The sequence below is a fragment of the Salmo salar genome, chromosome 03 (genome assembly GCF_965601325.2).
Source record: "Salmo salar chromosome 03, fSalSal1, whole genome shotgun sequence".
In the NCBI taxonomy this organism is placed as follows: Eukaryota; Metazoa; Chordata; class Actinopteri; order Salmoniformes; family Salmonidae; genus Salmo; species Salmo salar.
In genome coordinates, this window is record NC_138293.1 from 39,786,492 (window position 1) to 39,798,403 (window position 11,912).

The 11,912-nt window shown below is 43.4% G+C and overlaps 1 protein-coding gene across 1 annotated transcript; it reads left to right on the forward strand.

Moving 5' to 3' along the window:
* Nucleotides 1–3,133: 3,133 nt before the first annotated feature.
* On the forward strand, nt 3,134–8,331 carry LOC106600443 (C2 calcium-dependent domain-containing protein 4C). Its single transcript, XM_014191802.3, has 2 exons — nt 3,134–3,883; nt 4,031–8,331. The coding sequence occupies exons 1-2, from the start codon at nt 3,155–3,157 to the stop codon at nt 4,580–4,582; spliced, it is 1,281 nt and encodes a 426-aa protein (XP_014047277.1). The 5' UTR covers nt 3,134–3,154; the 3' UTR covers nt 4,583–8,331.
* The last annotated feature ends 3,581 nt before the right edge of the window (nt 8,332–11,912 follow it).

Here is an 11,912-nt window from a genome sequence, read left to right on the forward strand (position 1 = left end):
GTCTAGTTCCCAGTTTGTTTCAGAGACATCTCCAATGATATTTTTAGGACTTTCTTAGAATGTTCAGCGATGGTCCCCTGGAGGTTTTTGTCTAGTGATCCATTCACAGCTGTTGTCTGTTGGCTAGTGACCGCCACACAAACAATGCTTTTAACATAGTGTTTTCAACTTACTAATTTGACACACTTTGACATGCATGATTACAGTGTGCATGTTCATTTAGACAGTAGTTATTATTCAACATGTAATCACCTGGGATTTGAACTCAAAATCTCTTGATTCATAGCATTCCAATCTTCCTGCTACACCACCATGTCTGTGTCAATGCCTGATTTCAGCTGTATTGCTACACAAAGTAAATATCAACTCTGTTAAAAATACAAATATTAAAACAGACAACTATACAGAAAAGCTTCAAATTGCTGAAATAAGTAAATCAAATCAATGATGAGAGAATAAGCAGATGAACTGATAACTGAGTTAGTGTTACGCCCCTGAAAAAGGGAGAAATAATCGAGTGTGATACGGTATTGTTTTCTCACTGAGAACTTTTACTGCAATCATTTTACCAAAGTAACACATTTTACAAAACAACAGATCTACAGGAAAGAGCTAGTGTTGTAGGGTATAAGGCTTATTCAAGTCACAGCAGTATACTCTGTAATTCACTGAAACATACACTAATTTCAATATAACTGTCAAGCACAAAGCTTTAACTCAGTAAACCATAACTCAATTTATCAACAGTCAATAAAGTGTTTGAAAAACCATTGTACAAATAACACCACAAAATATCTTATTAACAACGCACATGTTCATTCACGATCGACATAAAATGGCAGCTACTCTCAGTACGAAGCTAGCCTTAGCTGCAACCGAGCAGGGCTCATATTACTCTCTGCAAACTTAACTCTAACTTCCTCAAGATGTTACTAAGACACACCTTAAACACTCTTGACATGTTAGCGAGTTATTACATTTAAATGACTCTGTTTTATCATCAATAACGTACCTGAAAAAGGGGAGAAATAATCACGAGAGTGATACGGTATTGTTTCCTCACTGAGAACTTTTACTGCAATAAGGAAAAGACTGCGATTTCCCCGCGAATTTGGGTGGAGACCAGAGCAATCGATCTCAGGCTCATAGATTAAAGAGCATTTAGTAGATCACAGATTAACACTTTTCCCCTTCAATTAGGCACCACAAAATAAAGTAATCAATATAACGTTTACACATTCCTTTTACAATTCTTACCTTTTGTACGCTTGATGGATTTTAACTTTTTAACACAATTATATCAATCTATCAACTAATACAGAATGCATGATCTTTTTAACCTTAGATGTTTTAAGATCCTCACATACTATGAACTTACTAATACTTTTTAATGTATAACAGGCTATGAGTATTTCCTTTAACCTGTCACACTAGCAGTGGCAATGTGACTCTTTTGCTAAGAGCAGATATGTGTTACAGGTAACAAGTACTGTATGTAGGGGACTTCTGAAATGTTATAGACTCTGCGGCATCGTAGAAAGATAAAGATCAGTGTACTCCAGAGGTTGTGAGTTCAAATCCTAGTTTGGTTCATCTTGAAAAGTCAGAGCTTTAAAGGTGATCACGTCAAGTGTATTCGTTTTGTCATTAGCTAGGTTTCTATCCGATTTGCGACACATTTTCATGCGAATATTCTAAAATCTGCATAAAACAATATGCGTATTTTCGCAACAGATGTTTCCACCAACAAACAGACTTTTTGCCGATAAAAGGCTGTGCGGGATGATGTAGTGCACATAAAAATAACTTTTGCTTTAAATTCCCATGTACCGAATGAAAAATAGTTGAATTGGTTTCCATTACATTTTCAATAAAGTGGTTTTGTCACAAACTGTTGCATTTATATAGCAAATGTGCCCACTCTGGTCTTGGCATATGCGCTTTAGCCAACAGCTCACAGATACAGTGCGGGTAGGCTACCTATATTATGAGATTATTATGGACAAAAGCGGTATTATTCGTAATTGTCAAACGGCAGCCAGGCATTGATCATCATGTCACCAGAATAAGATCCTGGATATTTATTGGAAAGGAGCTTCAAGCTCGTCACCTTTGCACATTCACCACCCTGTGAAGTTCCTAACTTATCTGTAGCCTAATAAAGTGCCCGCTTTCCCGAGTCGTAGTGGGAAGACCACACAACATATCATCACTTGACTCCAAGTTAACTTCGATATGATGATTATTATATAAATATTTGCACATAAAGGAGTTTCCACTGCCATTTCTCTCATAATTGATTTTATAGACACAAAAAGATCCCACCATGTCGAATGAACAAATTGTCTGTTTGCATTTAGAAAATTGTACTGACATTTCATGTTTCCATGAGCCCGGTCTTGACTTTTTTACACTATTTCAGTGGAAAAGCATCCCACTTACCTTAAAAAGAATGTTCCCCCAGAGAATGTTCCCAGAGGACCATCATACGACGTCCCAATGACTAGTAAAATGAAAGTCCTGAGAACGTCCTAAAAAAGTCTTGACATGGTCCTCAGTGACGTCCTGGTAACTTTTACAGGGAGTTACACAAAGGTCCCCCAGGGAACGTTCCCTTGGGATCATTACGCAAAGTCCCCTTGACTAGCATGAAACGTCCCGTTGTGGTCATTGAATGTCCCAGGGATAACGTCCTATCAGAACCAAATAGGAACCTATTCGTAACGTTACCTAATGGACATGAAAATGCCTAATTACTATATAACGTTATACTGAGAACAAACCGTGACCTGTACTGAACATCGTCTTATGGTCCCGAGGTTAATGCATGTATTACGGCTCCTAGAATGTTCTCAGAACATCAGTGGGATAACGTCTCACCCAAACCCTTAAATGGACCTAATGAGAACGTTGCCTAATGTCATTTTCGACGTACCCTGTTTGCTGGGTTCATACTATTGAGATGCACCCACTTTTCCACATTTACCTTTATGAACTGACTCCCACACTTATCTTTCTGTATGCACAGTTTGAATTACAGGGGGATGTCATTGACAAGGGGATGTAATTTCCTACCTACCTGTGACTGGATGACATCATCACGTTCTGTCCATCTGTGTCTGCAGCTAGCTAACTTCAGGCCCTGGGGGGAAGTATGTGGCTCCTGGAGAAGTTCCGTGGCTCTCATGGCGGTCACTCTGCATTGGCAGGGGACAAGCAGCAGAACCAGACAGACCCCGTCTCCGTCCACACCAACATCATCACCCCCGGTAAGATCCCCGACTTCTTCATCCCCCACAAACTCATCTGCTGCCCCCCAGAGGCAGAGTCCCTCACACCGGAGCCCCAGCCCCGCTACACCCTGCGACACTACGCCTCCGAGCACACCATCTGCAGCCAGACCCAGGGCAGCTGCAACCTGAACCCCCGCAGCCCGCGCCTGCTCTCTCGTCTTGCCGGGGACACCCGCAGCCTTTTGAGGGCCGCTAACCGCCACATCATCCAGATTGAGAGCACCGATGATCCGGGGAGCGGGGTAGGGGAGGGGGGAGACCCCAACACCAACGCAGAGCCCCAGTCCCTGCCTTACGTCCCCAAGGCCCAAACCTCGTACGGGTTCTCCACACTGATGGAGAGCCCCCACACCCACCGCAAGGAGTCCATCTTCCACAGAGACCCCAGCAGCCCCCACACCTCCCCGGGCTCCCAGAGACACACCAAGGGAGGAAACCACCTGACCCCCTCCGTCCCCAACCCCTACCGCTACTTCAGCGGGGGTGAGAGTGACACGTGCTCTTCGGCCGAGTCCTCCCCCATTACCTCCCCCCTCCTCACCCGCTCCACCTCCCTTCTCCGGTCCATCACACAGGAGACGCAGGCCACGGTAAACAGTAATGATGTTAACACCTAAGGATGATCACTTTAATTACATGTTTTTAAAATACATTTAGCTCAGGATTTCATGTATATGGTCCTATATGATATATCATATAATCATCCCTTCAATTTACAGATTTTTTCTCCCTGTCAGGTGTCTCGTGCCAAGCATACCCTGGCACGCCACAGATCCCTGTCCACAGGCAAGTGCAGCTCGCCCGACACCAGCCCCAGTCTGCAGCGCCGCCGCCTGCGCTACCCTCCCTCCCCTACCTTCCGCGGACGCAAGGGGACCGGCTCCGGGGGGGCGAGTTCAGACCTCCTCCAGCGTGAGCACTCGGTCAACCTCAACAAAGGTGGCACGCTGAGGCTCAGCACTCACTATGATGCCGAGGCGGCCCGGCTGAGGGTCCGAGTGCTCGCCGCCGAGGACCTGTACGAGAAACAGACGGACGTGAAGAGCATCAACTGCTGCGTGTCTCTGTACCTGAACCCGGGCAAGCAGCAGAAGCAGAGGAGCACCATCATCAATAACAGCAGGAACCCCATGTTCAACGAGGACTTCTTCTTTGACGCGGTGCCGGCCGCCCAGGTCAAGAGCCTGGCCATGAAGATGAAGGTGGTGAACAAGGGAACCAGTCTAAAGAGAGATGTGCTGCTGGGGGAGAGGGAGGTCCTGCTGAGTGAGCTGCTGCCAGGCTTCTAGAGATTCAGGCTTTCTCTGGGTTCTGTTTGGATTGACTGAGATCGAACCCTGAGGTGGAGCTCTTTTTTGAAATTTTGTCCCTTAGTGGAACTAGTTGGATTGGTCATCTTGGACACCCAGCATTGCAGCAAATCAGAGTGAGGAGGTGTGTGATGTGTGGGTGTGTGTATGTTTGTGTGTGTGTTTTAGAGTTTCATATTTTCCTGATGTTTTCCAAATCTTCAATCCCGAGAATAAATCACATTTCTACCGGGTAACCCGGTATTTCCTGCCAAACCCGGAAGTGTCATTCAAAAGCATTATAAAGCATATAAATACAGTATGTCTGGATTTGATTATAGCTTTGATCAGCATGAAAATTCAAACCTGGTGCTACCTGAGCCTGATGAGCCAAATATTAAATACATTTTATGAACCCTACATAAACAACATTTAAAAAGCCCAAGCCCAAAAAGCCTAAATGATTGTTCCATTATCCAATACATACAGGCTACTGCACCTTACGCACGACAGAAAACCATAAAAGCCCATAGATGTAGCTAGCTAAATGCTCTCTTAGGTAAATAAATTAAACTAGTTTCAGAAGCTAATCTTTTTGAGTTTGAACTGTATTACTGTACTGTATTCTACTGTGTTAAATGGACTTGAATTACACACATCGTTCAAACCATGATAAACCATGACGTTGCTTTTTTTAGGTTTTGTTGAAAATAAGTGAAAGACAAAAAAGTACAGTTAAAAAAACTGGGGAAAACGGTGTGAAGAAGAGTTTTGAAGCCAAAAGTGGCTTATATGAAAACCACACCACAAATATAAGTACAAAACAAACTAAAACTTTGTTTAAACAGTTAAACAAAGCATGTTAATTATAATTGTACATGATATACTCAGTATGCAAGAAAAACCATGTTTGATTATGTGTGTGTGAGAGTTACGCTACATAGAGTGGGTTATTGGGTAGTTTGGTTCATCAGGCTGACCCCCAGTGTTCGCTTGAAGTTGTTGAGGGATGATGAGGTTTTGGTGATGTGAAGGCAAGGTTATCGCAGTGTCTTGTGTTATGTAAATGGATTTCAGAATTAACCTGAAATTATCTATTGAAGGGTTTAGGTGAACTGTCTAGGAAGTATGATTATTTGTAGATGAAAGTGCATAATGGAATTATTTTAATGTCGTAAATAGACAAGAAATAAAGGTGCAGATGGAGCCAGGTAATTAGAGTAGGTGGCTAAATTAGTGGTAAATGGCCTCCAGAGTGGTGCAGCGGTCTAAGGCACTGCATCACAGTGCTAGGGTCGTCACTACAGAGCCAGGTTTGATCCTGGGCTGTGTCGCAATTGGCCCAGCGTCGTCCGGTTTAGGGGAGGGTTTGGCCGGCTGGGATGTCCTTGTCCCATCACGCTCTAGTGACTCCTTATGGCAGGCCGGGCGCATGCACACTGACTTCGGTCACCAGCTTCTACGTTGTTTCCTCTGGCTGGCTTCCGGGTTAAGCGAGCAGTGTGTCAATAAGCAGTGCGTCTTGGTGGCGTTGTGTTTCGGAGAACGCATGGCTCTCGACCTTCGCCTCTCCCGAGTCTGTACGGGAGTTGCAGCGATGGGACAAGACTGTAACTACCAATTGGGGTAAAAAGTAAAAAAAAAAAAAAAACATTAGTGGTAAATTAGATGCGCATTCAGTCTTTATATGACTGTAGCATAAGCTATGCTACAGCAAATGTAGACCTACATGTCACAATAAAAAAAGTTACCTTGATGAGATAGATGCTAACATACATTGTGAACTACGCTCCATACTGAGATGGGCGGTACAGTATGTCCCTGCCCTGACAACCTAAACATCTTTTCCCGCTTTGAGGATAATACAGTACCACCGACGCGGCCCGCTACCAAGGACTGCGGGCTCTCCCTCTCCTTCCTCCGAGGCTGACGTGAGTAAGACATTTAAGCGCGTTAACCCTCGCAAGGCTGCCGGCCCTGTGCAATTGGGTCCTGGATTTCCTGACGGGCCGCCCCCAGGGGGTGAAGGTAGGAAACAACATCTTCACTTCGCTGATCCTCAACACTGGGGCCTCACAATAGTGCATGCACAGCCCCCTCCTGTACTCCCTGTTCACCCATGACTGCGTGGCCATGCATGCCTCCAACTCAATCATCAAGTTTGCAGACAACACAACAGTAGTAGGCTTGATCACCAACAATGATGAGATAGCCTATAGGGAGGAGGTGAGGGCACTCGGAGTGTGGTGTCAGGAAAACAACCTCTCAATCAAAGTCAACAAAACAAAGGAGATGATCGTGGACTTCAGGAAACCAGGAGGAGGCTGAAGAAATTTGGCTTGTCACCTGAAACCCTCACAAACTTTTACAGATGCACAATTAAGAGCATCCTATCGGACTGTATCACCGCCTGGTACGGCACCTGCACCGCCCACAACCGCAGGGCTCTCCATAGGGTGGTGCACAACGGATCACTGGGGGCAAACTACCTGCTCTCCAGGACACCTACAGCACCCGTTGTCACAGGAAGGCCAAAAGATCATCAAGGACAACAACCACCCGAGCCACTGCCTGTTCAGCCCGCTACTATCCAGAAGGTGAGGTCAGTACAGGTGCATCAAAGCTGGGACACAGAGACAAAAAATAGCTTCTATCTCAAGGCCAACAGGTTGTTAAACATCCGTCACTAACACAGAGAGGCTGCTGCCTACATACAGACTTGAAATCATTGGCCACAGTCACTTTAATAATGTCACTTTAATAATGTTTACATATCTTGCATTACTCATCCCATATGTATACACTGAGCACCAAAATTCATTGGACAGTGACAATTATTTTGTTATTTTGGTTCTGTACTCTAGCACTTTGAGTTTGAAAGGATACAATGAAAATGAGGGTGAAGTGCAGACTGTCAGCTTTAATTTGAGGGTGTTTTCATACATATCAGATTAACTGTTTAGAAATTATAGAAGCTTTTGTACATAGTCCCCCCCATTTTCGGGCATCAAAAAACATTGGACAGTTTAGCATAATGTAGAATAAAGTAATCATTGTTTATTTTTGGTCGCATATCCTTTGCATGCAATTACTGCTTGAAGTCTGCGATGCATCGACATCACTAGACGCTGGGTATCTTCCCTGTTGATGCTCTGCCAGGCCTGTACTGCAGCCATCTTCAGTTCCTGCTTGTTTTGGAGACTTATTGTCTTCAGTCTCCTCTTCAGCATGTAAAATGCATGTTCAATTGGATTCAGATCTGGTGATTGACTCGGCCAGTCAAGGATTTTCCACTTTTTGTCCATCCAAAACCCCTTCGTTGCTCTAGCAGTATGTTTAGGGTCATTGTCTTGTTGCATGATGAAGTGCCGTCCAATGAGTTTGGAGGCATTTGGTTTTATCTGAGCAGGTAAAATATTTCTGTAGACTTCAGAATTCATTGTTCTACTTCTGTTTGTATCTTACCTATTGACAGCAGTAGTAAAGCTATCTCCCTCTTTATGTTGTATTGCTGAACTGTCACTTATCCTGATATCGTTATTGATTCACTTGATAAATATTGTATTATACAGTACATGTAGCTGTGTTACTACATCTGTATCATAGTGATATGTATCTTAATTGTATAACCTGTTGCAGGAGAAGTACAGAATCAGAATCCGTAGTTCATTTTTCATTCATCCGAATGGAATGTTAATATGATTGGTGTTTGTGTGACATGTTGGATTGCCCATTAAAAAGCTTAATAAAGTAATATTATCCCTTTCAGCGATACTGTATCTAGATCCTGTTTTCTCTCAACATATTTTGTGACAATGAGCTCAGCAAACAAAGACCAACTGCTAAATGACCAGGGCCTGTACTCATGAAGTGTCTCAGTCAGAGTGCTAATCTAGGATCAGGTCCCCCCCATCCACGTACTCATATATATTATGATCTAAGAGAATAAACTGATCCTAGATCAGCACTAGATGCTTTATTAGATGCACTATGCTGAAAGATAGATGCACTATTGTTTCCAATGTGGTTCATATACCATCTATCGCCGTTTTAATTGAACCATATTTTGATCTTATCTAACAGTATCTAAATTGGTTCTAAGAATCAAGGCTTTTCACAGCGTATATCTCATATCTCCGCGTTGTTTCTCAGTGCTTTCGAGCATCCATTTACATTTTTCAAACTTTCGTTTCCTTTTCACCAGCTCTCATTTGAAGGAGTCAAATAGCAGGAATTAAAGGTCTCATCAGGGAGAGAGATGACAGCAGATCTTCTGTTATTATACCTACCCGAATGGCTGAAAGATTGCACTTGGGGAGGACATGCTTTCATTGGTTGAACTCAGTCAAATAAAAAAATCTGCACGGGAATGGCTCAGTATCTATCTTCGTCTCTCTAGCTCTGTTTCTCTCTCTGTCTGTCTCTTTGAGTCTGTCTGTATGTCTGTCTGTCTGCCTGCCTGCCTGTCAGTGTCTGTCTGGTATAACTACCAGTTGGCGATGCTCATATCTGGATTGGGTCATACCAACTCACTTCTCCAGAGAGATTAATTATTATATATATTTTTTAATGTCGAGAGCTCTAAATCCAGCTGAGAATAGCAGAGCGAGATGAAATGACTATTGTTGCTTCCTCTAGACTCTCCTGTTTCATATGCAAGTGGAGCTGTGAGTTTCACATGCACAGGAAATCGTTCCTTTGTCTGGATTGGCAAGACAATGTGACACATCACGCCCTATGCAAATGTGGGGGCTGAAACCTGACAATTCAAGTCAGCTCCGCTAAGAGAGTGGGAGCGGAGAGACCAAAAATAAGACTTTCTGGCACTATAAAGCACGGGACCCTATGACATTCACAGAGCGCTTTGTACATCAAAATGTCTGTCGGAACGGGTCCAGAACCACATCTAAGAGATACTTGATGGTGAAATCAACCAAACAAAGTTGAAGCAACATGAATGAAGCTCCATCTTCGAACAACGACTGATATCAGTTACACTTGTCTCTGATAAATGACTTCGTTGATGATAATGGAGAATAAATAAACCGTTTTTACACTATGATAGATTCTTGAAAGGTATCGAAAAATGACCCGCGGCTAGACCATGTACAGTATGCCTAATTTATAGCTACAAAATTCTCACGTTTCGGGTACCACCTCCGGAGGTCACAGGCAAGACTCGCCTTAGTCATCCCCTCAAGCAGTCAACAGAATTGTCTCTTCAAACGAAATGCTCCTACAGTAAAAATCTTCATAGCAGAGCAATGTTTTTTTGAAACAGATGAAATATATAAGCATATTTTACATTTTATTATGTTATTAGTCTGTGCTTAGTAGCATAGGCTATATTCTGCGAGTGCTCACATGTGGAACACATGGAATTGTGGTTATTCTACAAAATTCTACAGTTGTTTGGCAAATGTAGTTGTTCGAAATGTAGTTGTTGTTACATCATTTACGCAGCAGCATACAATATATTTTTGGACTCCCTGTTGTGCTGTGCTCACTACAACAGGAAGGTGGTGCGACGGTCCTCTTGGTCAAACTTTGTCATCAAAGTCTGCCATTCTCTGGATGAAGTCATGTTGGATTGACAGAATGGCCAATGTATTCAAACGTTTCTGGTCTGTTTCTGTTGCATGTGAGTGTTTATTATTTTAAGCTTAGAAAAGTGACCCTTTCAGACAGATGTTTCAAATCCTTCAACTCAGACTTGGACCACACACCCTCTCCACCGTAATGCAGGCAGGGGAATCAAAAAGAGTCAATGCTTTGCGACACTCACAGTTAGCCACTGATTCCTTCCGAAAACCACTCATTGTGAAATTTGCAATCTCCGACTTGTTGGGTGATGTTTATGTCCAATGGCCGATGAGGACCGATACGTTTTATCTATCATTTATCTGTCAGATTGCAAATTACCATTCTATATACTTCTGGCCCTTCTTTGGACACTGTGTTAACTAACCTCCAGACGAGCTTCAATGCCACACAACTCTCCTTCCGTGGCCTCCAACTGCTCTTAAATGCAAGTAAAACTAAATGCATGCTTCAATCGATCGCTACCAGCACCTGCCCGCCTGTCCAGCATCACTACTCTGGACGGTTCTGACTAGAATATGTGGGCAACTACAAATACCTAGGTGTCTGGTTAGACTGTAAACTCTCCTTCCAGACTCACATTAAGCACCTCCAATCCAAAATGTAATCTAGAATTGGCTTCCTATTTCACAACAAAGCATCCTTCACTCATGCTGCCAAACATACCCTCGTATACTGACTATCCTACCGATCCTTGACTTCGGCGATGTTATTTACAAAATAGCCTCCAACACTCTACTCAGCAAATTGGATGCAGTCTATCACAGTGCCATCCATTTTGTCACCAATGCCCCATATACTACCCACCTGTAACGTCCGTCGTCTGTGGAAGTAGTGGACCAAAGCGCAGCGTGGTGAGTGTTCATATTCAATATTTAATTAATAGAAACACTTCAAACAAAACACGAAAATGAACGACAGCCTACAGTTCTGCTAGGTACAAAACTAAATGGAAAATAATCACCCACAAACCCCAAAGGAAAAACAGGCTGCCTATGTATGACTCCCAATCAGCAGCAACGAACTACAGCTGTTCCTGATTGAGAGCCACACACGGCCAAACAAAGAAACAAACCAACATAGAAAAATAAACATAGAACGCCCACCCATGTAACACCCTGGCCTAACCAAAATAGAGAACTAAAAACCCCTCTCTATGGCCAGGGCGTTACACCACCACTGCGACCTGTATGCTCTCGTTGGCGGGCCCTCGCTTCATATTTGTCACTAAACCCACTGGCTCCAGGTCATCTATAAGTCTTTGCTAGGTAAAGCCCCGCCTTATCTCAGCTCACTGGTCACCATAGCAGCACCCACCCGTAGCACGCGCTCCAGCACGTATATTTCACTGGTCACCCCCAAAGCCAATTCCTCCTTTGGCCGCCTTTCCTTCCAGTTCTCTGCTGCCAGTGACTGGAACGAATTGCAAAAATCACTGAAGCTGGAGACTCATATCTCCCTCAAATACTTTAAGCACCAGCTGTGAGAGCAGCTCACAGATCACTGCACCTGTACATAGCCCATCTGTAAATAGCCCATCCAACTACCTCATACTGTTATTTAAAAAAAATCTCCTTTGCACCCCAGTATCTCTACTTGCACATTCATCTTCTGCACATCTGTCACTCCAGTGTTTAATTGCTAAATTGTAATTATTTCGCCACTATGGCCGATTTATTGCCTTACCTCCCTTATCTTACCTCATTTGCACACACTGTATATATTTCTA

Coding starts and splice junctions, on each gene's coding strand:
- LOC106600443 (XM_014191802.3), top strand. CDS start 3,155: ATGTGGCTCCTGGAGAAGTTCCGTGGCTCTCATGGCGGTCACTCTGCA. Junction 3,884..4,030: donor CACAGGAGACGCAGGCCACG/GTAAACAGTAAT, acceptor TCTCCCTGTCAG/GTGTCTCGTGCCAAGCATAC.